This window comes from Tinamus guttatus, unplaced genomic scaffold, assembly GCF_059628265.1.
Source record: "Tinamus guttatus ecotype Peru unplaced genomic scaffold, ASM5962826v1 Tinamus_guttatus_pri_ptg000115l, whole genome shotgun sequence".
Taxonomy (NCBI): Eukaryota; Metazoa; Chordata; class Aves; order Tinamiformes; family Tinamidae; genus Tinamus; species Tinamus guttatus.
The window spans coordinates 2,733,389-2,761,323 of NW_028288649.1; the positions used below are offsets into that span (position 1 = coordinate 2,733,389).

The 27,935-nt window shown below is 42.5% G+C and overlaps 1 protein-coding gene across 1 annotated transcript; it reads right to left on the reverse strand.

The window, feature by feature from the left end:
* Positions 1 to 405: 405 nt before the first annotated feature.
* CDCP1 (CUB domain containing protein 1) lies at positions 406 to 27,935 on the reverse strand. The gene is made up of 9 exons (XM_088521210.1): positions 27,845 to 27,935; positions 13,141 to 13,344; positions 11,417 to 11,773; positions 9,885 to 10,253; positions 5,555 to 5,782; positions 4,441 to 4,821; positions 3,659 to 4,024; positions 2,282 to 2,363; positions 406 to 933 (listed from the first exon to the last, which is right to left on the reverse strand). The coding sequence occupies exons 1-9, from the start codon at positions 27,933 to 27,935 to the stop codon at positions 483 to 485; spliced, it is 2,529 nt and encodes an 842-aa protein (XP_088377336.1). The 3' UTR covers positions 406 to 482.

The following is a 27,935-nucleotide window of genomic DNA, read 5'->3' on the forward strand; positions in this document are numbered from 1 at the left end:
GAAATGGCATTCAGTGCCTCCTCCTGTGCTCAGACGCTGGGAAACAGAGCCAACATCTGTGCAACTGGAGCTGCCTTGAACGTGGCCTTCAAGAAGTCATCAGCCTATACACAGGACAAATCACTTGTGAGAGAAGAGGAAATCCTGGACAAAATTCTCTTGCCCTGTTTATTGCCACAGTTTTAACCCGGTACCATTAGGAATCTATTTCCTGATGCCTTGAAAATCAAAAAATGAAAGAAAAGGAGTGTACCCTTGCTATCTCTTTCACAACTGAAAGCATATATGTTCCTGGAGAACATCTACTGCTTTTGAGTTTGCCAGATATTCACTCTAAAATTAGAACAGCTGAAGTTAAAACAACAAAAACAATATAAAAATAACACACTTAAAAAATAATACTCCTTTTTTTTCCTCCTCTAGATCCTTGTCCATATACGCCATTAGTAGTTCCATGAGAAGCTGCTATACTCAGTACAAAATTACTCCTCTGAACCATCCTCTTCCTTATTTTCCAGCAAGGATGTGCTTGTATCTCCATTACTCTTTTCATTTGCATCTCCATTCTTCTCTGGTTCCCCCACTTTCTGGTGAGCAAACGTATAAGCATCATGGTCTGTGTCTGTCAGAGGTGGAGGTTCCTCTGTGCTACGAGAGAGTTTAATTTCTTTTCTGAAAGACAGAGGAGGTGGAGAAGGTGGCAAGCTACCAACGGGGCCATCGAAAGGCCGGTACACATCAACTTCTGGGGTAACGGAGCCATTGGATTCCTTCAGCAAGTGCCCGTAGACCATGGCATCGTCAATCACTGCATAGACGTGAGACTCGTTGTTCCTCCTCCCTTTCTTGAATAAGCCTGGTTTTCCAGGCATCTGGGTATTCACGTTAGCATTGTATACTCCCACCATAGGATTCTGGCTTTTCTTCTTCCTGCTACATAGTTGAAATCAACGTATCAGAAAGAAGGCAGGGCTGGTGCATGTAAACTAGATAACCACAGCTTCTATTTACACATTGCAGCTTCTCAGTATTTGACAGTCTACCTGGACTGAAGACTACACTTGCAATCTTTGGAAGAATCTCTCTTGAGTCTAGACATGCTTCCAAATATAGCACTTTTTTAACAAAACAGAAAATAAACTCTTCAGTATTCAGTTTCATATTTCTGTTCTACTGCCTTTGGAGTTGGGAAGATTAACTCCAGCACTCTTCCAACGATGCTGGGCACTGAGTCTCTTAAAACCCACAGATATTAATTGGACCTAACTGACATCAGGCCCTCATAAAACAAGGCTGACTGTTGAACAGGACTAGTAAGCTGGAAACACCTCTGAAAGCCAAATTACCTTTTGCTGTTCATGGTGTGACCATCACAAAATGGAAAGTGTGAAGGCTGAGCTGAAGATGATATCCAAAGCTGAAGATGATATCCAAATGAGTGGCTGAGCTACATGCTTACAAGCTCTAGTCATCATAAGGGGTAATTTTGTCCCTGCTTTATAGCTCCTGGATGCAATTACCCTGCCAGCTCTGAGCACACGTGTATCAGAAACTCCAAGCTATCGATGGCTTCACACTCTCCTTGCATGAGTAATGTTACATACGTTTTACTTTGCACAACCTAGTTCTTTCCCAAAGGGCTCATCTCTCTTTAAAAAGTGGTCCTATTCGGTTTGCAAACCTCAGAATAAATTGCTACAGGCTGTCTCGAAAAAAAATGGCTGTTCTTGTATTTGATTTTTCTCTGTGCCATTCTAGGCACATAATAAAGAGATTCTCACCTTGGTCTATCCTCAGAAAGTAAAATTCCTCTGACCATGAGAAATAAAACAGGATATACTCTTTAGAAAAGTCTTGATTTAATGATTTAGAATCAACTTGGGGACTTTGTCTCAAGGTAATGATGCATAAACTTGGCTGATTTCCAGAAACCAGTAAAGTAAGTTTAAAACTTGTTTGAACAACCTTGCATAATCACAGCAGGGCAACCACATTTACTGCAATTTCGCAGCAGCCATAGATTAAATCCAACCAATACCTTACTTGCAGGACAACCAGAAGCTCACACTATTGCAAAAGCTCACTGCTAAAGCCAAGCATCTGGGAGTAAAGCAGTATTCTTGTCACTTTAACCCCCAGCATATTGCTTATCTTATGCTTCCGACCCTTGTCCTAATGACAAGAGCAACATACATATCAACATTTCATACAAGGAGGGTCCAGTGACTCTCCAGAAGTGTCTTATTGAACTGCAGTCACAGATACTGAATTATGAACTTACTTTTTCCTAACGCAGCACACGGTGAGTCCAATAGCCACAAGAAGTCCAGCCCCAGACACCACAGCAATTATCACTGCTAGATCTACAAGCAGACAATAATGTACAGGAACACTGAGTGAAATGTAGAAAATATTGAGCTTTCTTCTAGAAGCCAATTGGATTTGAATGTTTTCAAGATTTTTAGGAGCACCAACTGTGTGCAAAGCAGGAGTTCTCAGACTGTGCTCATCTAGGGGTGCACAAGCCACTTTTAAGCAGTTTATGGCCAAACAAAGACATGCTGCTTATCGTTTGAGAAGGAACTGCTGCTACTAGAGGAGGAACACAGCCAAATAAAAATTAAAATAATAAAATGCCATGAGCCTTTGGTGTAATAATTCAATAGTTAAACTCACCTCCTACGTCTCACACGCCTCTGACTGGATAGGCAAAATATAGGAGAAAGTGTAGGGAGAGACAGATAAAGATACAGTAAAGAAAGTAGTTACATCTCACCAACCTCCCATGAGTAACATTTTCTTCTGTGAGGCATAAATGAAAGCCCCAAGCCAACAAAACTAGAAATCATAAAACTCACTGGGAAATCGCACATGTGAGCGAAAAATGCTGCATGTTTGAAAGATGCAGTTAAAAAAAAAAGAAAGAAAGAAAAAAAACACCCCACACAACCACTGCACCCACACACAAAACAAATAGGAAAAAAAAGAGCAAAAACCCCACTAATTGATACTGTTTCTGGTCTAGCCTACGTACAGACTGCAGCAGATTCCCAAAAATGACAACACAACTGCTCACGTACCTAGATTACTGGCAAATTGGAAGCAAATCACATAGTTTGAGTAAAGCCTACCCTTTAAAAAAAAAAAAAAAGACTTTTCAAATAACTTGCGTTTCAGGGAGATGAAAGGACAGGAAGAATACAGATTTTGTCATTGGCAGTTGGGCTGCCCCCCACTAAATGGTCAGACCTGCCCAAAGGAGTATTTCAAACTCACATGGATGCTGAAACTAATGGAACTGCAAACATTAGGTGAAGACTATATGGAGGAAGAAGTTTGCATAAGCAAATCCCAAGTCATTCACCAGAGGGCACTTGAGAGGGCAAAACATCACTTGCTATGATCTCCCATTTAAAAACCAAGAATAACCTCACATATCCAAATCTCTCTCCCCCTTTTTCAACTTTAAAGATATGTGAAAAAACATCTTTCTTCCCATTCTATGAAAGTGCTCATCCAGAACTCAGAGAGGTTTCTGTCTAATAACACACACACATGATTCCAAGATACGCAGCAGAACAGCATACACTATTGTTCTCACAAATGGAAAGAAAGGAATCAAGTGGAAAACCAGCCACCATACCCTTATATAACTCACCTATCTTTTTTTCAGCCAAAATCACCCAGAACTGCAAGGCAAAATGCGTCTTATCCACAGGTTTACAGTTGGAGATGTTTACCCAGAAGTTGTGGTACATTTGCAGGGGCTTAGGCAGAGCTTCGTCCTCCCGGCGCACGGTTTCTTCTGCCCCGAGTCGCTGTTCCTGGATGTTGACATAAGCACGGCCCGTCTCACAGGAGACGCCCATGCGATCCTTGGAGAATCCCAGGCGAGCGACCTGCTTGCTGGGCACCATGATGTACCACGACATAGAGACGTACGGGGGCAGACCGTGCGACCAGTTGGGGGTCTGTAAGTAGAGTTTAGCTCCTGGGTCCGGCCTCACAGTGAACATGCATTCATCTGCAGCAAAGAAAAAGAACACAGGAATGAGTATTGACCTTTCATCATATTAAATTATCTTCTCCATAACAAAATGCATCACTTAACACCTGCAACCAGCCAATTTATACAGTCCATGGCATCTCAGCCCCAGAAATACGAGTCACCTGCCACATCTTTCACATCACTAATTTCCACAGTTAGCACAGATGTATCTACAGAATTTGCCACAACCACCTACCTGCCTTCTGGATTACAAGGTATTTTTCTTCCCTCAAGAATTAAACAATGCCACTGATTCAAATAAAGATTTCTCCAAGGAATCACACCAGAATTAGAAGAAAAAAAAATCCTTATTTCTTTTTATTCATGTACATATTAACGAATGTATTGAAAGATACAACAGTGGAGAAAGCGGAATCAAAAAGCTATCTTACCTTTAGTATGTTGCACAAAAGACATTTTCAGATCCTGACGATTAGACTCATTGAGGAATCCTTTACCAAATGTTTTTAAAGATATGGTAATATTGTTCCTCATCTGAATCTTTTCAATAGATCCTCCAGGACAGAATGTACCAACAGTTAAATTCCTCTCTGGGGTGGCACTAATGATGCTGTAACTGTAGCTTGTGTTGCACTTTTGCTCTTGGACGTGTTGCTGAAGTTTCAAGGTCGGAGACATAATTTCTACATTGATCTGCTCCGGAGCCAAAAGCTTCCAAATAAACCTATGCAGTCGAACTGGCAGCTGGGTAATAGCCTTGGGCACTGAAAGGCCATAGATCTTCCCTTGGCACCGCCAAAAATCAACACAACCTGCAATCACAAGTCACACAGCTTTATTTTTCTTGCAGATGGAATACCTAAGAAAATCAAGCGTTATCAGAGTATACACAGAGAGTTCTGTCACTTGTGACATTTACCAGAGAAGGAACACATTCTCCTGAAGGCACAGCCATAGACTTTTATTTCCCCACTTCTAGTGAAAATTATTAAAATTACTAATTCCTAGTGAAAATTCAAGAGCTTTCCTTAAAATGCTGCAAGACAAAAAACTACAAGCATAAATGTATGCAATGCATCCCTATTCAATGCATTATTTTTGCTATATTGGTTACCTACTGGGACACCGCTACAGACCAGTTAAGGAATGTGGTTAAGGTCCAGATACGTAATTTAAAACTCTTGTTCTACAAGTATTTGAAAGCGTTTGGGAAAAACCTATGCCAAGCAGACATGCAAATGGCATAAGACACTCTCCTGATGGCAGCCATGATCCTACATTTTAATGGGCAGGTTTATGGCTCTCCTGTTTCCAGATTTTTTTTTATAGTTTTTAGCATGAATATTCTTAATGGCATGCTATTATTTCCTAAGTACAACTACACTGTTTCTCTTTTAAAGGTACAATAAAGCAGTGAACAACACGGTCCAATTTCCAGTCATGCTCTGTTTAAAGTGTAAGCAAGAGACCAGGCTTGGCTGATCATCAGGGCAAAGCACCCAAAAGCATTCTCAGGGAAACAGGGTAAAAGCACTCTTGCCATACTTATTTTTTTTTCAGCTGTGATCCTCAGGCGGGCCAAGTCTTTGCAGAGAAAGGAAATCTTGTAGATGGCACCAGACACTAATGTCAGAGCGCGGTCACAGGTGCGAGGATCCTTACAGATCAGGCATACTGGCTCCGACATGAACGGGCTCCTGTTGGGCCACCCTTCCGAGTGTATCGTTACAGTCATATCCCATTCCTTGCTAAGATCAACCAAATGGGTGACATCTGCAACAGAAAACATAAATATTTCAGAGCAACTACTAGCAAAAACTGAACAGTGAAGTTTCTCCCTCTTTTGTCATTACATTAAATGAGCAGCTGTTATAGCTATTTTTATACTAGCTAAGAAAACATTATTTACTTATTTCGATCAGTGTAATATAAACCCAGGAGATATCGTGTTCTTCTAAAATAATTTTGAAGACCTTTTGCATACACACCCCATTTCATTATCTCTTTTCAGCTAAAATGAGATTACACACGTGCTGGTCCCTTTTGAACAGATTAGGCTATAATATGCAAGGAACTCATTACAGGGTTCAGATCTCTACATTAAATTTGTTTTCCCTAGGAGGTGTTTTGTATTTCTTTTAAAGTCAGTTCTATTGATTCCGTAACAGTTGAATGGAGAAAGAAATTTCTCAGTTCTCAAATTCTCTATTTATTGTGGGATTTCTATCTTGATAACTTTCTGGGTTTTATTATTATTTTTATTTATTTATTTGTTAATAGCCTGATACATCATCTCAATTCCTGGGAAAGTGATGGAAAGGATAATCCTGGAAACCATTTCCAGAAGTATGAAGGACAAGGTGATTGGGAGTAGTGAGCATGCATTCAAGAAAAGGGAGACACATTTAACCAACCTGACAGCCTTTTAGGATGAGAAGGCTGCCAGAGTGAATGAGAGGAGAGCAGTGGGTGCTGTTTACCTTGCCTTTAGTAAGGCTTCAGTGCTGCCCCATAACACCCTCCCAGACTGCTGAAGTACAGCCTGGTTGGGGGGACACTGAGGTAGACTCAAAAACCGTTTAACATCTTCACTAGTGATAAGGAGGAAGGGACAGAGCGTATCCTCAGCAAGTCTGCACAACGGTGAGGAGGAGCCCACACACCAGAAGGTTGTGCCACCACCCAGAGGGATCTCGCAAGGCTGTGGCCAGGGGCACGGAGGAGCCCCATCAAGTTCAATAAAGAGAAGTGTAGAGCCAGGCTGGGGCCTGACCTGCTGGAGAGCAGCTTTGCACAAAATAACCTGCAGCTGCTGGTGGATGCTCTAGTCGACCACGAGCCAATGCGGCCCCGCAGCGCAGGCAGCCAGCGGCTCCTCGGGCTGCGCCAGGCGCTGTGTGCGCAGCAGGTCCAAGGAGGTGGAGCGCGAGGAGCGCTGCGCTCCTGCTGGGCTCCCCAGGATAACGGAGACATGGAGCTTCTGGAGCAAGCTCAGCAAAAGGCCACAGGAAACATCTAAGGTTGTGGCAGTAGCCTTCCCACAAAGCTTAGCCATCAAGTGGAAAGGAAAACAACAGATACACGCAGTATTTTATGCAATTAAGGAAGCACATATGTCTCTAATGCAGTGAAACAGATGATTGCAAATTAAAAATACACACAAAACAAACAAAAAAAAAGCCACACACACACACTTCAGGCCTTCAGTTTCTTTTTTTCAGCCATGAAACTCAACGGTATAATCAAAAGACAAATAAAATGGCCTTCTCCTGCATGGGAAACTACAGACATGAAAAAGCAAGACATCTGGCAGAAATCTCCAAATCAGAGCCCCGGCTAGTCACAGAACTTAGATTTTCCGCTGCACAAAATTGTTCCCAGCAGCTAAACATGGATCATATCAGATAGAGGGCTGATTTTTTTTTTTTTTTTTTTTTTTTAACTGTCACAAGCTGTATTTTCCCCTTATCTAATGACAAGCACCACAAACAGCTGTGGAATGCCCAAATGTTTGGGAAGCTTTAAGAATATGCAGATATCGATTCATTTTTCAAAAGAATTATGTTTAACTTTCACACTAGAGACAGCATGTATATATATTTTTTTCCCTTCAACACAAGTTTGAATACTTGCCTGAGGCATATTTCCATCTTTGATGGAAATTTTATAACTAAAAAACACAAATAAAACCCTCTAAAATCCCTAGGGGAGCCACTGTCCATATGATTTATTACTTTCATTTCATTAAATAAAAGACAATTTGCTCTTTATTCGTTTAAAAATAGATTATCATCTTGTCTGTTGACTATTATATATTAAAATTCCTCTCTGCTTTCCAGAGTAGGAGGAGGAGAAAGCTGATTAACCAAATAATGTATGCTCTCTGTCTGGCTTCCCAGATGCAACATACAGTAAACATAAGCAAACATGATTTGGATAACAAGGTTTTCCTCTGAGGATTCAGGAGGATTTGGTGTTCACAAATTTGCAGTCCACAGACCGGGCAAAGAGCTGTGGATGCGACTATCCAGAAGGGGCCTGTAGCTTCTCAAGGCACAGGTCATGCAAGCTTCATTCCCTCTAAAGTATTCACTAAGTCTCTACGGAGCAGCTCCTGTTGCAGTGGCAGCCTGAGCATGGACTTCTATCACCTCTGCCTTCATTGAGAAGGGCAACTTGGTTACTCTTCCCTACCAAGAACTCAAACACCTAAAAAGCCAGAGGATAAATCCTCACACCTCTTTACCTAGCTAGTCCTCCTAGGCCTTTTGCTCCTGTTTTTAGATAGGTGTAGTGCCATTACAAGTCATTGCACAGGTCTTTTTCCACGGATGCACTTTACACCCAGGACTATTAACCCACACTTGCTTGATCCCATCTTAGAAAACAACCATGTCACCTCTTACGTCAAAAAGATGTTCTACATGTGTAGAAGATCTACGCACCTCAGACTAATTCTTTTCACGTTTACAGGTAGCACAATTTCCTCTATCCTTATCCTCTAAAAGTGCATGTGGCCGTAAGATTTTGGGACTTGAAACAAAGTCTCCGTACTTCAGCAAGCCCATCCCATTCTCCAAAGACCCAAACTTCACAAGTCTATCACACTTTTTTATTTAACAACTCACAGGGTCTGTAAGTCTCTTCTAGGGTGCTTTGCAAATGAGTTCTCTGCTAAGTCACTCCTGGCAGAAGAGAACACTGTTCACCAGCAAATACCGAGGTCAGTCAGCACCTCAACTGACATCCTCCATTCTGAGTTTAAGATGTAGTGACTAAAGTTCATTAAAGATATAGCCCATTTCATCTTGCACTTTATTTGAGCAAGAGGCTAAACATTTTAACCAGTGCTAAGTATTAAATGTTGAAGAATGTGTTAAGCCAGGCTGAGATTGGGGGCTGGAAATTAAAATCTGGTCTTTTTTAGTGTAGTAAGCAGTAGCAAGAAATCACAAGAACATTTGAATAGGTAAGGGGTTGTTATTGAATTATCCTGCTGACATAAAAGTTGTTTAGTTGCTGACTAGAAGTTGTTCAGGTTGCTCACATAAAATTCAGAGGAAGGAAGGTAAAAAAAAAAAAAAAGAAAGAAAGATGCTGTATCAATGTCATTAGCAGTGTAAAGAGAAACAATTTTAAATCTCTCCCATTTCACCAGTCCATATTCTGGATTTTGACCAGCCATGACAGTAGGTTTCACCTTGCTAAACATAACTGTTAAAGTCCAGGGCATAAACCCAGGCAGATTATTCACATTTTAAGAGTGGTTTTAAAATGTTGAATCTTACAGCTGAAAACAAAATTATCTGAATAAGCTTGAACCTGATTTCTGTATTGGAAAACATGCAGTGATGTGTAAGCATTTCCAGTGAAGCAGTTAAGATTCTTAAACCATAACTGGATCGAATCCCCACACCAGGAATGTATTCTCGAGGAAAAGCTTCCTGTAGCTTAGGGATTTTTTTTACACAGCATGTGAGATTTGAGTCCACAGGTGCTGAAGGGGTTTTTCAAATACACAGTGTGGGTACTGGAACAGGAAAGGAACCTTCCTTTACAAGACACAGTACGAAGCCAACGTGGAGGTCTGATCCTGCCTTGCAGTTTCAGCACCGCCGCTGCCCTCGTCGTCACTGGCACCCAGCACTGAGATCCAGGCTGCTCAGGGTTGCCTGGTAACCCTCTTCCTTCAACTTGAGGAAGGTCCAAAGTTGAACACCCACATATTTTTATGTATATATAATTAAATGCACACGCACTTCTCTCATGTGGTTCCCAGCCTAGATGTCCATAAACGAAAGCAGTAGAGCTAATTGATAAAATAGCACGTGAAACAGCAGGCATAAGGAGACATAAGGGGCAAACAGCTACTTACTCTCATCAATTTGAGGGTGCTGAACAACGACTTGGAAAAGCAAACGGAGGACGCCGGGGTTCTGGGCATCCTGGTCGCAGCCCTGCAGGGACAGGTTGAAACTGCCAGCAATATTGGCAGGCTGTATGTCACTCAGCTTAAACACCTCTGGGTTGCTCACTGAGCCAGGTATGTAGTACTCCACCCTCTCCTCTTTCCTTTCACAGTTGGAGAGACTGTAGTTGTGAAAAAAAACACTTGCTCTCATGTTGGACGGAACAACAAACTGCCATGTCATGAGCTCGTCCTCTGGAAAGCCCCGGGGATAGTTGGGGGACATGAGGGTGACGGAAGATTCCTCCTTTAAAGTGGATTCAATAATGCATAATCCTATGACAGGGAAAAAAATACACACAAAATAAGCAGCAGTTAAAGATAGCTTACAGGAAGACATGCAGTGGTAGGGATTTTTGTTTGTTTTTAATTGTGGGATCATCCATGTCAGCTACAGGTTAGGTTATTAAACTAACACATATACTTGAGCCCTTGAGTACAGGACAGGTAAGGGCTATGATAAAGCTGTATTTTCAGGTTAGTGGATTTACCTTCCAAGCACATGGACAGATAGTCCTGTATTTTTGGAAATGACAGGTTCTGGTTCTGACCTTGCAGGAGCCAACATCCAACATGACAATGGCTTCTGCTAGCACTGCTTCACGGACTGCATGCGACAGGAAGGGCGTGAGCTTTTACATCAGCATGGAGTCTCAGAGGTCGAACTAGAGCACACCAGCAAAGAGCCTCAAATATGCACGATAAAATATTCGTGGGAACCACACAGATCATGTAACACATTTTGTGCACAAAGGGAACAATGACACTTAAAACTGTAAGAATGCAGAATGAGGGGTGCCCTTCCTTTTTTGACTGTTTCAGCATTGCTACACAAGGAGAGGAGGCCTCAAATAAGTTGAGGGAGCTTTGTTTAAAAATAAAGCAAACTACACATTGCGAGCAACAAACAACTCTCCTAGCTCACTGTAATTATGCTGTGAAGTTGAAAAGATTTAAAAATCACAAATCAGATATGTTTGTTTTAAAAAGTTTAAAGAGATTGAAAGTGCATACTAAAAGTAGCAACAACAATTTTCATAATCATTAGGTTAAGTAATAAAGCTGTAAATTGACCCTAGGAGAGTAACAGATACCAAACTTAGCTGCAAAAACAAAAAAGCATTTTAGAAAATAGGAAGCGGAATAAAACTAGGGATAGTGATACAGAAACTAGACATTGTGAGCAAGTCAGTGGAGCAGGGAAGTGGCAGTTCTTGATGCTTCTGCACACATACTAATAAGATGGTGCCAGTATGGGGAGACAGATAAGTGGGAGCACACACATGATAAAACCAAAGCAAGATGCAGGCAGGCATGACCTCAGAGATATCTAGTTACTGCAGGTTAGCTAAAAACAAAAGCTTAGAGAATTCTGCTACAACCTGCATGAAGCAATTATACTGAAAAGAAAAACTGAGAAAAAGGTATTTGGTACTTACTTTTGATGGAAGATCTATTTGCTATGTTAAAGCCTGAGGTGATGAGAGATGAGTTCCATGGGAGATACAAAGCCATGATGAGCCCTCCTTGCAGTTTGACCCGAGACACTGAGCCACCTCTGCAGAAGGTGCCAATGTTGACCGTGGCTGTATCGATACAGCTGCTGATATTGTAACTAACGAAATCTGGACATGTGCCTTCTGGCTCAATCTGTCTTAGCCATGGGGTGGCAAATTTCAGTTCGAGCCCAGCCTTTGTACTGGCCTTCACATCCCAGATGAAAGTCCTGTTAAGACGAGGTAGTCCTGGTGGGTAAAGGTGGACATCTCCAAAGGGACATGGACCTGACACACAGTCTAAATGCAGAGAGAGAACAGCCATGATACACTATTGAAGGCCATCAAGTAAAGAAATTTGCTACTTTCCCTTTTGTTGCTATTTCTACAGTTAGTAGGTTGCACTTCATGTCTCTCCCACATTCATAAAGACATTGCTGTAGTGTGGTCAAAGACTATTTTTAAAGAGAACTCCTATCCCATAGGACAGACAGGATAAGCTAGCTCTAGGGATGAGTCTAATATAAGGGAGCTACTGTCTGCAGGATTCTTGCCTTGCTTGCAGAAGTCAGCGAGGGTATTTAGTGAATAGCATAATGAACTGAAAGAACAGAAGGTCCCGATTTCACCCCATCTTAGGCAGAGAATTTTGATTTGATGCCAATCAAATCTTCCCACTGCTTGTCATGAACTGTAACTTCATTTTCTTGATGCCCTGACAGATAACCCAGGCCCAGAATGTGCTGAAGTGATGAGTAATCACAGCTGCCACCAAGCATTCTGGAGAGCACCCAGGGACATTTCCTTAGAGAAATCCAGATTAGCAGTATTCCAGAATGGATAGCCAAAATAAGCAGCCTTTGATGTATTCCTAGTTTCCCATTTATAAAGACAAAGTAAATACCACAACTATGATAGATCAAGTAGAACAAGAAGTATCATATTACTATTTGCATGAACCATGTAAATAAAACTCCAAAACTTGAGGAGAACTATCTTTAGAGCAGAGTTTAAATGCAATCTCAACCATGAGGATACAGCCAAAGCCAAATAAAGTCTGCAACTTTGCTGATAAATCACATGTGTTCGTATCATTAAAGAGTATGTTGCCAAGCTTGCATACATTGGGGATAATGTTCAACTTAAATGAAGATTTAGTTCTAACTTGCAAAATCTTCAAGTTCTTTGCTTTAATAATATTTCAATTAATATAAGGCAACACATATTGCTTCAATATTTCTGTTGCCCTCACAGACTGAATCTAGATGTTTAATGTGTAGCATGGTTGATATGTCATTAAAAATATTCAGAGGCTTTTGACAGGAAATAAGTTAACTTTGGTAGGTTCATAACCTGGGACAGAAGGGAAGGCAGAAAGCAACAGATGTAACAAGCAATCATTTAACTGTTTCTGAAACCACTGAGTTAAAAGAACTCTGCATTTTTATGACCTGCAGATTGAAAATTAACTTCTGTAACTTCAGTACTTCAGGTTATTTATCAAAATTCAAAGACTTCCCCACGATTATAGGAAATAAATTACTACAGTCACAGGGACTCCCTTCCCCATCATGACAACAAAAACGCAATAACAACAACACTACAGGTATGTGGTTTTACTAGAGGAAGCTATCATGGGAAGGAAAAAGTGAAAACATGCATCTTACCAATATTTTTCTGAACTTCCATGATGAAATATTCCTCTGGATTTTTACAAGTGAAAGTAAAAGTTACATTCTCCCCTGGTTTTATCTTGAGGTCATATCTGGGTAAATATTTCACACGAATCTGACAGGCCTGTGGAACACCAGGTCTCAGTTTAATCACAACTGTGATGTTGTCCATGGTATGAAGAGAGACAGTAAAGGAAGCTAAGGGAGGAGAAAAAACATATTGTGTTTAGTTACTAGCGTGTACGTGCATTAGCTGCCTGTCTGCACACCCACGGGGATGCCAAGCTGTCAGAAGTGATGGTTGTACCCAGGCTCTCAAGTCTCGAGCACTGAATCTACACACAATTCCCGCAGCTGCTGCAGTTGAGCACAGAAATCCTCTAGCTGCATTTGTCAGGGGCAAGGTACTAAATGGAACCCAAGTAGGATTAGTTCTGCTTCACTTTGGCACTGCTGTTTGTATCATGTTTAAACTAAGCAAACTAATCACAAACAAACAAAACCCCTCAGCTATTCCTTTCAAATTTCTGTTGAAGGGACAATACCTTTTGGGCTTTTATCTCCATCATAAAAGCTGCTTCATGCCAGAAGGGATCCACAAGACTGTAACTCAGGAAACATACTCAGAAGTCAAACAACAAAGTTGGACAACTGCATGCTGCAGTAACAGGCCAACCTCACTAGGCCAGCCGGACTCTATGGGCTACCAGGTCAACTTCAGTCAGAGTAGGTAAGGGCCCTGGTGATACCAGACAACACCAAGAGCACAAACCAATTGACATTTTTAAGAGCTAATCCATTCTGAGTTATTAATGCATTGTTAAACAACTGCACAGTTTAATTTTCTCTAAGAGAAGGAAGAGACAAGCAAGAGACATCTTCCTCCACAAGACAGCTTTGGGAAAGAGTGGGCTGGCCAATAGTTGTGGCCATGGTCATGGTTTCCTACTCCTTGTCTTTCTTAGTTCATTCACTGAAAACACACGAGCCAGCAACACCCCACAGCAGCACTGGTGGCATCTGGGGCCTGCGATGGTCCCTCCTCTGCATCCCTCACGTGACTTACTCCAAATTTCGGGCCCTAAGGGAAAGCACTGGGAGTCTGAGCAACCTTCACACATTTCAAATCATCTTCCAGCACTACTGCAGCAGGAGCAGCTCTTGCGCCAAGTAATGGAGCCACAGAATAACCCTGTCATATTGAATAGGTAGGGGTTTAATTGACAAATAGACCACAGTTGACAGTTTGACAACTTAAAAGGTACAAAGCAACACTGGCCGGACATTCAAGAGCACTAGAAAAGTTATTTGCATCAATCTGATCTTTGTCAAAGAACAAGCCCAGCCCTGGCTGGGACACGGAAAGTGTGCATTGAAGACAGCTTTACCTTCCATCTGAGGACAGATTACTTGTCAAATTTTCTGCCATTTTTTTTTCCACTGGTCTCTCCTTCCTTTGCCCCCAACATCCTTCTTCCACTGTATGGATGATACAGTCATAGTGTCTATAACATTTGGGATTTTAGTGTTTACGGGAAAAAAATATATATAGGAGGATGTAGGAGTAAGGGTCCATGTTGGAAGAGGTCCACTCCCCGAGTGGGACACCAGGGAGGGCTGCCTGACACAGCTCTGCCCACACGCCAGGATGGGAATCCTCTCATCCATCGATTCCCGTAAACAGAGACCCACCCAGAGGATACAGCCAAGCGACATGCCCGGGGGAGCGCTGAGCTGTCCTCCCTATCACACAGCACACCAACGAGGCGCCAGAGAAGGTGCCACGAAACACCCGGGATGGGCGGGCGCCTGGTGCCCGCAGCCGCGGCACCTGCCTGAGCACAGCCGGGATCAGGGCGGTCAAGGCCTCAGGCTACCTGGAAGGGGCTCCGCAGCACGGCCCAGAGCAGCCCGGGGAACCTGGACCAGCAGAGCCCTCTCGTGGCACCCGAGCACTGCTTCTCATCCCAGCCAAGCCAACCCACACACCTCAAAACTGTAGCCTTCAGCAACACAGAAATAAGGTTAAATCATCTGTGATTCACGCTCCTGGCTTTATTTTTATTTTTCCCCTTTAACCACCATTTATCATTTCCTGATTTTTACAGCAATCTCATAGCCCCACAGGGCCTAACTTTCATGGCTTTGAAGATCTATCAATCAGCACAGGTTATCCTTTGCTGCCACAAAAGAGACTCCAGCTCCAGAATCTGAGAGCTCAGATATCAACACTTTATTGCTGGGGATAGCACAACAGGGGAGGCCTGTGCCTCTCCAGGATACCTGGTTATTGCCATTTAAGCTTTGCTGGTCTTGAGCCTCTCCCAACCTTCTAGGCTCTTCTATAGAAGTGTGAAGTCTAGAAACTTGATAAGCCTTTGAAACTGCCTTATTTATTTGCCTCTAGGATCAAAGGCTTTAAAGTAAAACACAAATGACAAAATTCTACAGAAGAAAAGAATCATCCACTCACTAAAGAATCATCCACTCACCTTCCATATCATTAGTAAATATATCAGTAACTTTCTTAGAGCTTTTAAATAACAGGACAATCTTCTGATCTGACAACTTACACTGAACTCCTCATCCTTTTCAAACAGCTAGTACCAATGAAAAATAACCACCACCGCTTGTATTTCTGCTTTAAAAACACTTCCACACTGTTTTTAAAGTGTTATGTTTTTTTCCAGGAAATAAGTACATAATACAGGCTAAGGGCATGGGGAAGGAAACAGAACAGTTCATGGGGACATGTTGGTCCCCGTGACATGTTGGTTCAACCAGGAGAGCCCTTGTGCTCCTGAGTCTGAACCACAACCCTGTGATGCAGCAGCTGAAACAAAAGGCTTCTCCCACTCACGCAGAGGACAAAGTGGCAGTGAGGGATGCAGGCCATCCCCTCGAGCAGCCTCATACCAGCCACCAGATCTACCCATGCCAGTCACGGCTGTACATGTCCAGGAGAGGAAGACGACATGCTCCAGAGAAGGAAAGCCATCCTGCTTTCCAAAACGAGGCCCTAGGAGAAAGTCTGAGGCATGTCACTCAAACCTGTCTTTCAGTTAAGAGGATCTCGAAGGAGCATCTTGCAGAGCCACTCCACCACAACGCGAGGCCAGCATCCCACGTACCACTCTGCACTTGAGCTGCGGCAGCCACGTACCTGCCTGACCATGCAGGGCCTGAGGGGAACTACAAGGGACTTCTGACAACAGCACAACTGAAGTCCCAACTCAAACCCTGTTCTCCCGCCTCTGAAATTAAAGAAACACAGGACTCTCCTGGAAAGACATGAAGTTGGATATGAAGCACTTAATTCTTCACTTAGGCACAACTCAAGCCTCCCTAAAATCAATGGAGAAGCAGCCTGCTAAACTTACAGGACATGGGTTGAGTTTGCAAAGCTCTTTGCAATGGTTTTCATCTTGTGTGTATACCAAGGGTGGAAGGGAATATCCATGAATTCCTTCTGCAAAGTCTATTAAAGCAAATTTATAGCACTGCACGCAAGAAAATGCACATGCTTTTCCTTCTCTAATGCAAGATGTTGCGCAAACAGCAGTAAACAGGTGTAACTTCCAGGGATGGTGAGAATTAAATAGCAAAGCAAAGCTAGCAATAAAAGATGCCCCTCTTGGTTCTTCAAGAAAAAACAGACTGAGAACACAAACAGCTATTTCTAGCTTGGTCTAGGTTTTTCTCCACATCACTGTGCGCTTCTATTTTAATATCCTATGCTGAAAAGTGCCATAGTTTTCTTCTTTATGTCATCTAGGTATGACTTAATAGTTAACAGTTAACAACAAGGAAGCTTTTATTGCAAACAGTAACCATCACACCCCTCTGCTGTTTGAGTAGTACTGAAAAGTCCGTTCCTCATTTTCTTGTGAAACACGTACACTTTTCACTCTTCCCCGCTTCCTCTGAAATGGCACATGTAAATGGCCAAACAGGCAGAACTGGAAAGCACGAAGAGCACTGACGGAAAGAGTTTCTGAACTAAGAGCTCATGCGCAGCTAACATCATCTCTATTTAGTGTGAAGAATTAGGTTTAAGCATAGCTTTAAGCAGGTGATTAGCTTTAAAATAAAAGTTTCTGAGCTGAAATCAAGGAATAGAAACTGCTAAGATTTTGAAACAGTTGTATGAATCCTCTCACAATGGTTAAAGCAAAGTATAAACTTTCCCCATCTTTGGGAGTCCTGACTTCCGTTTCCTGTGTTTTGGGGTGCTATTGAGGGTTTTATCATTGTTATTTTCAGATTTTGTGACCTTGGGCCGAGACACAAGACAAGACACACACACGCACACGGCAGAAACCAACCCAGCTGTCAGCGTAGGAATGCAAGACATAGGCAAAATAAAACTGCTGGTTCGAGCTCGCAAGAGGCAGCTCATGCTTCAAGACTCAACACTGGCTTGAATAGGGTCTATTCAATATTGATTTCCAGCCTGAATATGGACTATGGGTCACAGCCTTCCACCTGCAAGACAGGGACTGCCCCAAAAATCACAGAAGTGCCACAATGATCAGTAGCCAAACTTACAATACTGGGCAATAAGAATGCAGATCATATATCCAGCTAGATTCAACAAAGCTGTCCAATAAAAACACAAAAGAAAGGCATTAAGCTGGATTATTGTATAAACATCTTGCTAAAATAAAATTCTGCAATCATTTGGGTGCTGAAAATAAGAGCCCTGTACCATAACTTCAACAGTCAGCTGTTAGAGATGTGATAAACTACGCTAATCAAGTCTCATCTTCTGTAGGAAAATGAAAAAAAAATGTACAAAAAGAAGCAACATCCAGTGACGCCAAAGTTAATTATTTAACACCATTAAATAACTAAATGGCTAAAAGAAGTATAGCCACACACACGCATGCAACACTATAGAGAGACTAGCTAAAATTACCTTTATTGCAGTGCTTTTATAAGATCCAGCCCATCTCTCCATGACTCACACTGCCCATGCTTCCCCTGCATGCCTTTCTGTTGGGATTGCCAGTAACCACGTAGAGTTCTGGTAAAGGAGGACTTTGTGTGCATCATTAATGCTGCACAGCGATGACAAACAGGATATTCCACCAAGCAATAAGCAGCTGGATTTACTCCGTGCCTTCGCAACAATGAAATCGTGGGGCTAGATGTCCGAAGTGACCTCTCCAGCCATGAGCTGGCCTGCATGGAAGTGGTTCACAGGCTCACGTAGGCGACTGATCTCATCCTAGTTTTTCCCCTCTAACTGATTATGATCCTGCAACTTTCCCTAACTATTTATTCAACTGTCCTAATCTTACCATACATTTTTCTTGCTGCAAGTCCATCACTGTTGTTTGTGGTTTAGGACAGTATCTTCACAACCATTGCCTTTATTTCCTAGTAGTTCTTCTCCCTGCACAAACACACCTCGGCTAGCCTTTTCTCAACAGGGTAATTTTCCAAACTTTTCATCACTTTCATTGCAGTGAGAACTCTCCACTTGATTCAGAAACTAACTACATAGTGCAAAACAACTGAGATTAGAATTAATTCTGCAGAGTTTAGCCTACTTTTGTCACCACCAACACTAATCTCTTAGTATTTAAATATACACATGCAGGGCTTTTTTCCTGTATGCAAGGGAGAGGCAATGTAAAAGATTTGGAAGGTGGAAGAGCCAGTGGCATCCACAGAAGGATAAAATATCCTGTACATTTGGACAAGGAAAGGATTTGGACAGAACATCATTTTTTATTGTTGCCTAAAACGCCTTGCAACCAAGTCAGGAGTGAGAAGAGAGCCCCATCTAACATTCATTTGCACTGGCTACAGGGCTGCATTTCATAGCAGCCATTTATACATAAGGATCTATGGATAACTGTTTCACAGGACTTTATCCAACAAAGAAAAAAGAAAAAACAAACACAGAAGACAGAACGAGTAAAAAAATGATAAAAAAGTCAAAAAGTCAGGTGTTAATTTTCTCCCAAATATTGCATAAAAGCATATAGTTTTCCTTACACTTCAGGGTTTTTTTAAAAAATAAAAAACAGTTGGACTGAGCTGACTCAGACCCCATTTACCAAACCTGAGGGAGCTGGAGGAGACAGGCTATGGCAGAAGACAAGTAGCTGCAATGCTCACTCCGGATATGAAGTATCTATATTCATAACCCCGTTCTGCCCGAGGGGAAACCAAAACCTTATGCCTCACCTCTCTGAAGAGTACCCTAATCCCAGCACTTTATGCCACAGAATCAGCACAGAGGAAACTTCTGCATTAGGGCCTCAATATATACTGCAGAAATCCCTACAGACAGAGGGAAGCAGGACGTACGGCTCAGTAACACAGTGACCCTGTGGATAAGATACGTGATTTCTAAGTCACACAAATTCCTGTCCCTGAACAGAACAGCACCGGCAGAAGAAGTTCAGAAGAACCCATCCCAAACAGCTTTAGCCTGGCAAGGAGGCCTCAAGGTTGTCTCCTGCATGATGGGGCACATGGGTCCCAACTGCCTTATCCAATGGGCACATCCTAATGGCCCAGCCAAGAAGAGAGGCACTAACAGTTGCACCAAATCGTTCATTCATCGCCTAGCACCTTCAACACTGCACAGCTGACTTGGTTTTGCCAACATCAGGTCAAAGCACTAGCTCAGGAGTAAGTGCCTCCTCTCCCTACTTTGCTGACTTGAATTGCTTTATACCTGCTTTTTTGAATGTTACCTTGCTGGTTTTAGTTCTCCGGGTTCTCCCTCACACGTAATTGCCTAAGAATTAGCCACTCCCCCAGTTTTCATCAGTGACATTTGTCAATGTAATTACCTTTACTTTCTTCAAGCCATTAACAAAGTTAGTCAGAACCCATACACTGTTTACTTTTTTTTCCACATACTAGCCAATGCTGTAAGCAGTAAATGTAGCTCACTAGCCCAATCGCTGGAAAGCTACAATGTTCCTTCCACAAATTACAGCACATCCTCCATCCTGGAAACTGTTGAAATCTTGTTGACTATTCTATAGCAAGTAGATTTTGGGTTTATTTTTAAAATGCAAGTAACTACTCTTTTCTTTGCTTAATGATTTTTTAATCGTTTGGATCTGTCTTCCAGTACTGCACTTGTTCACGATATAAGGTGCACATTTCTCAAATTGATTTTTTCAGGAAGTCATTAAGGAAATTAGAGCTCAAAATCCACAAAGTTGCTCTCAGACAGATGCTGCCAATGACTGTTGTGCCACAATGGCCATCTTCATCTCAGGAGACAGCAGCTTGAAAGGAACATTTGCTCCTCAGCCACCAGAGTATCAGTCATCACCAGGAGCAGGATGATGACATAAAATGGATGAGGTGTCACACATCCCAGCCTTCCCTCTCCAGGAAAGGGGCAGGTGACCAGCAAGGGCAATGATGCTACAGCTGTCCCAGCACAGTTCAACAGAGAAAGTCCCTCAGTACCTAAGGTCAACAAATCTACTCACTCAGAAGTTAAACAACATTCACAAGCCTTCACAAGAATAGAGTCCATTCAGTTTAAAAATAAATAAATTTAGGTAATTCCTCAAATTTTAGTACTTGTATTCCTTTCCCTAGCACCTTTTCAGAAACTCATGTAATTTATGTGCAAAATACAATTTTAAAAGTCATTTTTCCAACAATAGTGGGGAAAAATACCCTTTGGGTCTTGGCAAATTTGACTGTAATTTTGGAAGGAAAAATATTGACCCTGACATTCATTATCTTACAGATGTGGAGCTTTGTTGCTTCTGTAGAAGCAGGTAGTAGCAGCACAGCAATTTCTATTTGTAAGCGGGCTGCCAACTTGCACACAACATACAAAACACAAGAAACACATGGGAAAACGCCAGGCTGGCATGAAGAACCCTGCAACTCTATGCAAGTCACTGCAGGAGCCTCCTTTGATCAAAGCAGTGTTTAACTACACTGCTTATGCCTAAGCTGGTAGAAGGCAGCAGAAGGGCAATACCGGGAGAACGCTGTGCCTCTCATCAGTCTCTGCTTAATGAACGGGAAGAGCACAATTCCCAAACAGAGGCCTCTCCCATGCCAAACCTCCTGCCAACAGCTTTTCATCTCTCCCACCTTAAGAATTTTGGATCATCCATTTTCACTGACTGCACATTTCCTGTCTTTATATGCCAATATCTCAATTGCATCCAAAGATGTAGAACAGCCAGTGCTGACCTTTGAGCGCTAGTGCGATTGCCTCTCAAAATAAGGCTCCTCTCTGATGGCGAGCAGCCATGCTCAAATTGCCCAGCAGTCACGAGGCACAGCTTAAAGCAGGCTGCCCCATGGCACTCCCACGGTGCCATAAGGAAGATTGCAAAAAAAGGTTTCCAGTGGGATGGACACAAGCAAGGGCTTCCTCCCCTTCACTACCCCCACCCCACCCTGATGAGAGAGAACAACAATATCAAAAGAAAGAAACTTTTGTCCTATAAATACATCTGCTTGGCCATTCAAAAGCAGTGAAGATGTTGCTAATAGAAATGAAATGCACGTCTATTGGATTCTGCCTTGTCTCTTCAATTGCCCCTTCCATAAGGTTTTCCAGCCAAGTTCCACTAATATCATCTACACTGGCCAGGTCTAGCTGCAATCAGCAGGGTCTTGCCTCTGTAACCGCCAACTAAAGGCACAGAAGACTTCCTCTGATTTGCTCAGCTAGCAATCAATAATCTTACTAATTGCAGCATAACCTCTGTCTTTTCATTAGCTCCCTGGCGGCAAAAAGAAAATGTTCAGCCACTGTCCTATCTCGTTCGCATTAGAAGAGACAGGTCTGCAACTAGAAGGACAAGGCCAGGCTCTATTGACTGAATCCTACCAAGAGCTAGTATCAAAAGCCACCAGCTGACCTAAAGGAATTAGGAATGGTTTGACTCCAAACTGTGCTAGCAAACCAACCTGTTCCAGAACCAAGGTTTGATAACAACACCCCAAAAGCCTTGGCATAACAGCTGGTGCTCCAGAAACTGCTGAAATTCCTTTGTTAAGATAACGCCTCTAGTCTTACCCACAGCAGGGCAAAGGTTGATAAATTCCATTTGCGGTAGTGACACTTCCTGACTTGGCAAGCCACATACCAGAGTCCATGTCCCATAGGCCTAAAATGAAATAAGCCCCAAGAGCCAAGAATTGGCAAGTTCTGGGCATAGCTTGCAGTGCAGAAGGGCAGTGGTTCCTTGCAATGAGAGGCTGGGACGGGAATGTAGGAGCACCTAATGTCACCCGGTGTTCTGGCTGATGTGACCTTCGTATGACTATAGTCCTATACTGTCCATGCAATACGTTTGACTTGGGTGGAATTCCTCACCGTGCAAGTTCACATCTGGCTAAATAGCCAGGTGTTTGCCAGCAGTGTCTTAAGCTACTGACTTTGGGTTTGCTCTATCAGCAATAACTTCTCAATAGTCCCTGTGAGTCACTTGAACCCCTCTCAGGAACCCCTAGACAAGCTGCAGCATCCACACATGGCTGATAGATAAGCTGTGTCCATCAGCTAGGAAGAACAGTGACAACAAGAATGTTATAATAGAAACTTAAGAAAAGTCAGGGGAAAGGGTAGAGGGGCTTACCCAAGAAGAGCCCAGTTAAGATAAAAAGCAAGAATCAGTTTTCATTTTCCCATATCCTCAAGCCCAGCATACACTTTGCTGAAGCTGGACATTCCTAAGAGTTCCTCAGTGAGGACTAAGGCCTGAGAGTCTCTGAGGGAGAGCACAAGGGGTGCCCGAGGTACAGTGGGAAGGCCTTGGAGCAGATAGAGCAAGAAAAACAATGAAGAATTCTGTTCATTTTAACAAACCACTTGTGAAAGCAGCAACCAATAGCTAGATTTCTAAATCTACGAACAGCCTCAGCAGTAACACAGTACTACAAACCAGGTAGCATCAGGCAGAACATGAACAAACATGGGTATGTGTTTGCTTTTCTCAGATTGCTTTTGCCTATAGCACTTCCCAAGAACAGAAACCATGTTTTACCGTAAGCAGTTTCAAGTGGCAAGCAATTTTTCCCCACTCACTCTCACCTTTCACTCTTATTTATAGATAAAGACATAATTGAAATCACTAACAAACGCATACACAATAGAACCCGCTTATCTGTCAACATATAAGAGAGACATAGAGAATATACAGAAATTTTCTAACATGACAAAATGCAGCAAGAATACACACATTGCATGTCAGGTTATGACAGCAGCTTGTTCCCACACATATAAAAACAAAGAGCCATAAAATGTATTTAGATTCATTTCAAGGTAGGCTACTTGAAACATCAAAGAGCATGAAAATAAGCAAATGGGGCCCAAGAATAAAGAAGTGTAAATAACAATAAAAATAAAATCACTAAGGAGAAACCAAGAAGGAAGAAGGTTAGAAGTTATTCATCTATGACCTAACTGGCAAACACACTATCCCTGTCAAACAGGCCACTGTTTACTGTTGTCAGCTGTCTCACTGGTGCGCTCCTGCAGGAAGTTAAACTGTGCTTCAGAACTGCCCACATACGTAAAAACACAAGTGCCCCACTTCGTTGAGAAAGAACAGCTGCTTGTGCTTTTTCTAATATGAAATATTTCTATCATGAACTAAGTGCAAAGGTGCTCAGACGTTTTCCTAAGACTGTGATCTTAGTAAATGCGAATTCCTAAGTTTTTATTACAAAAAAAAGTGCGTGTGTGTGAGAGAATCAAGCAGGTGATAAGGACCATTTCAATAAACTGAGTCCGTCTTTTGCCTGAATATTGGTACTACGTATTTCAAGAAGCTAGAAGTTAGTTTTCCTCCTCTCACTTGCTTTTCCTCTTCCAGTATTACAGACAAGACGAACTCATTTAAGCCATTAACAAGTCGGAACAACTGCCACGGCACATACCTGCTACCAGGTAAAGGAAAGGTTTTCCCCTTATTTCATAAAGCAAGTCCTGACTCCTATCTAGAAATTCCTGTTAGACTGCAAGGATTTGTGCAAGACAATGAACACGAGGCAGAAAGAAAGCAAGCAGAGGGCAGTTGTGCAGGTGAAGCAGTTCTTTCCTCCACACCACAGGTCCATGATTGATGCGGAGCTACAGACACGAGCAGTCTCCGTATTGCCACCCCTCTTCTTCGCACTCATGCCTCAGATGGTGTCCTTCACCATCTGAGAGCAAGTGCCCTGTGCCCACGCAGAGCACTGCACAGCACTGACAAGCGAGCAACAAAATCAGCCTTTCTGGCCCGTTCCCCTCCCTTACTAGCACTGTTTTTCGGTTGGGTTAGTTCCCCCAGCGCTGTTCGCAGAGCTGTCACGCAGACACAGAGTCAATACAAGAGCAGGAAAGGGAAGCAGTAGGCACTGCAAGCAAAACAATAATCATATACTATTGAGAAAAATAGATATATTTGTATTTCCCAGTGAAAAATTTCAGCTAGTATGACCAGAACTAAGAACTAAGACAAGCAAAAAATTAGGAAACTTGCTACCTATGTACCTCAATTTCTAGAGGGAAACCATTAAGGAAAAAAAAAAAAAGGTAATAAAGTATAACAGAGTACTCATGAACATCAACTGTGGTCTTAAAAGGAGAGGTCTTCATCAAGTAAACAGAACAGTGATTCAGACTGGAAATAATCCAGCTTCCACTGACTTTTAAAGGAACAAAAGCAGGTTTATTATTTATAATCTGTCAGTCCTATCTCAGAACACCAAAAAGCCATTGATAATAGCTGGCTTTCTGAAAAGAAGCAGCTTTGCATATTAGGATTCATATATAACTCAAATCAGTCAGCTGAGAAGAAAATTTACCTGAAAGAGCATAAAACAAAGTAACATTACCTGATAATTCATTGAAATGTAAAAAAAATAAAATAAAAACACATGCAAAAATACATATAACGTTATGTTTAGAACAACCCTGTGTTACAGATTTTATAAAAGTCTGTTTAATTTCATTATTAGTGCTTTAAAGAGACGTATTTGAGTTGGAAATCACATTTAAAAGGTCAGGTTTGTAAATACTTCTTCTACAGTCCTGCATCTACACACAGCTATACTGCCAAGAACTTCTTTATGTAATTTTCCACCTATAAATTAGCCAATGTTTCAGTTAATGATTTATGCTGTCCATAACATTAAATCAAGAGGGCGGAAAACAAATTTGACTTGCACATGGAAAGGCTCCTAGTGGAAAAGGGGAAGACACTGAGTAGTGAATACAGGAGGATCACAGAACAGTCTGGCACATGCAAGCTCTGGGGCTTGTGCAGAAGAGGGGCAAGGAGGCATACGGAGAGAGAGGAACGGGGAGGAGGGAGGAAGAGGGACCTCCGCTGGTGACCATCAACCATTAGATCTACCAGGAGTGTTCTGTATAACTTCATGTTTGTGAAGAGAACTGTCTCTCTTCCATCTCTCCCCTTTGCTCCCTATTTCTAAATTAAGCTAAGACAGACCCAGGTCACACAAGATTTTTGCCTTTAAAGAGGTTTTGCAAAAATAAGAATAGACTAGATTTTCCTAATCTAACTCACCAACTTACTTCAATTCCCCTGTGCCTTCCCCTCCAATTTGCTTTTGCCATGTTAAGTCTCCCTTTGCTCTCCAGGGGCAGATTGTGCACCCAGAGCTCACTTTACAACCACACAGCCAATACCCTGCCTGCTATTAGGTCCAACAACAACAAAAATAATAATGCTGTGGGCAAAATTCATTCCTGCCTTGGAGCTGAGCCTTGTGTTTTTGCAAAACACAGGTGTACCTTGTTTAAATGCCAGTAGTATGGGTGAATGCATAAATCCAATTGGGATGCTTTAAACGCAATTGAGGAGAAGCTGGAGTATATGATGGTAACAAGCAAAAGTCAAAGACGTTGGCTCAGAAGGAGCTGTATTGCACCTCAAGAGCAAGTTCTGTGAAGTTTCTTGAGTTGCATCAAGAAGATTCATGGAGAGAACAAAAAAAAAGGTATATAAAGTGTTGATGATGTAGTCTGGCTATAAAGTGAGAAAGAATGCGTGAGCAGACACTTTGAGGGTGGTTCAGATGAAAAATATGACTAATAGACTGCGACATATCCTAGCAAAGATCTGGATTCGTATGGGGGGAAAAAAAGGGCAATTGACACTTTTTTGATTAGCTTCCTCAATTATGAGAGAACTTTAGAAAGTTTAGTTCCTCTTCTTGCGAAAAAAAAATCTCAAGTTTTTTCAAGTTTATTTTGTTTAAAGAGAACACACAATTAACCTCAATATAGTATTCTTTATCCTTTGAAAGGAGAGGAAAATAGCTGCCGTTAATTCCTACAGGCTATGTATAATTAAGAATATTTTATTTAAAAGTTCTTGACTAATTAGCTTGAAACTTAACCCTCAGTGCTGACAGATTTCACAGTAAAAATTTAGACCGCATGTTTAGAGTAATGATGGCCAACAGCCGCACATAAACATAACCAAGGCAATAAAAATGTTAGAGGCACGATTTTCGCTTCAGACTCTAGCTTGTTCATAATCACTGCAGATAACTTAGCAATTATTTTTTACAGAAACTTGTACTTCGAGACTCCTTGTGAGAACTAATCGCTACAAAATGGCCTGTTCAGGTTTGAACCTCCTACGCTTCCATTTTTGGCAATGAAGATCTTGAAACTGAAGAAAATCCCACATGCTGTCTTTGTGTATGTAATCTGAATTCCTTCATGCTTGCGGACAGGGCTTAATACTTCTTCCTTTTGTAAGTCGTATAAACAGGATGGTCACAAACACCAAGGAAGCTCAAGAGACACTGCTTTGGTAGGGAGCAGCAATCTCTTGTTAGACCACCTGTGCAAATACAAGCCTTTCTGGTTGCCTGCAGGCAGAGTTTTTCAGGTGGTCTATTAAAATGATTTAGTAGCATTCATGAAAAAGAAAAAAGTCTGTAAATGAGATTCTTGGAGCAGATCCTTATTTCAACACGTTTTAAATTATATCCAAGAACTGCAGTTCAGCAGATCAGCAAACAGTGTTGGAGGAGTATCTCCTGTTTCTCTCCAAAAGGAGTCATTTATACCAGAGAAAAGTTTCATTCCGGGAAGCGGACAAGGATTACTAGGAGCTGTAAAGCTTTACCCATGCATAGGAGGAAAGACACCTAACGCATGTTCCTTCCTGCAGGCTAGGTGTATAATAAAAGAAAGATAAACAAGGAATAAGTTAGAAGAAATGTCTGTGGCACTCATACGGCACATTATTAGAGATTATTTTTAAAACCAGCACTGAATAAGACTCAGAGAAAAGTAGGTTTAACCCCCTTGGTGGAGAGGAGAGGAGAAAGGCCCCAGGGCAGTGCGGAAGGGGGCGGCCGCACCTGAGCGGCTCCCCGCGGCGCCGCCCTCCCCACGAGGCGCCGCGCACGGCCCGAAAGCTTAGGGGGGGCAAAAGTAAAGGGAAATAAAATAAAATAACCTGGCAAGCAAGTCCCCGGGGAGCGGTGGGTCCTTCCCGCCGAGACCCCAACGGGGCGCCCTCCGAGGCGACCGTTAGGGCCTCGTGACCGTTACGGCCCCCCGACCGTTAGGGGCTCACGCGGCGCCCCTCTCCCTGAGGAACCCGCCGGGCAGCGCGGAGCGCCAGGCTCTCCCTTCCCTTCCCGGCGCTACCTTCCCTTCCCGACCCGGCCCTACCTTCTCCTCCCGGCCCGTCCCTTCCCTTCCCGGCCCTACCTTCCCGCCGCGGGAGCTGCGCCGAGGCCGAGAGGAGCGCGACGGCGAGCGGCAGCAGCAGCCGCGCGAGCAGCGCCCGGCCCGCCGCCAT

Bases quoted from the DNA above. Each gene is read 5' to 3' on its own strand.
- CDCP1 (XM_088521210.1), bottom strand. From the start codon at position 27,935: ATGGCGGCGGGCCGGGCGCTGCTCGCGCGGCTGCTGCTGCCGCTCGCC. The intron at 5,783-9,884 runs GTAAGTAGCTGT...TTTCTGTTGCAG, and splicing joins GCACCCTCAAATTGATGAGA to ATGTCACCCATTTGGTTGAT. The intron at 4,025-4,440 runs GTAAGATAGCTT...TCTTTGCTGCAG, and splicing joins TTTTGTGCAACATACTAAAG to ATGAATGCATGTTCACTGTG.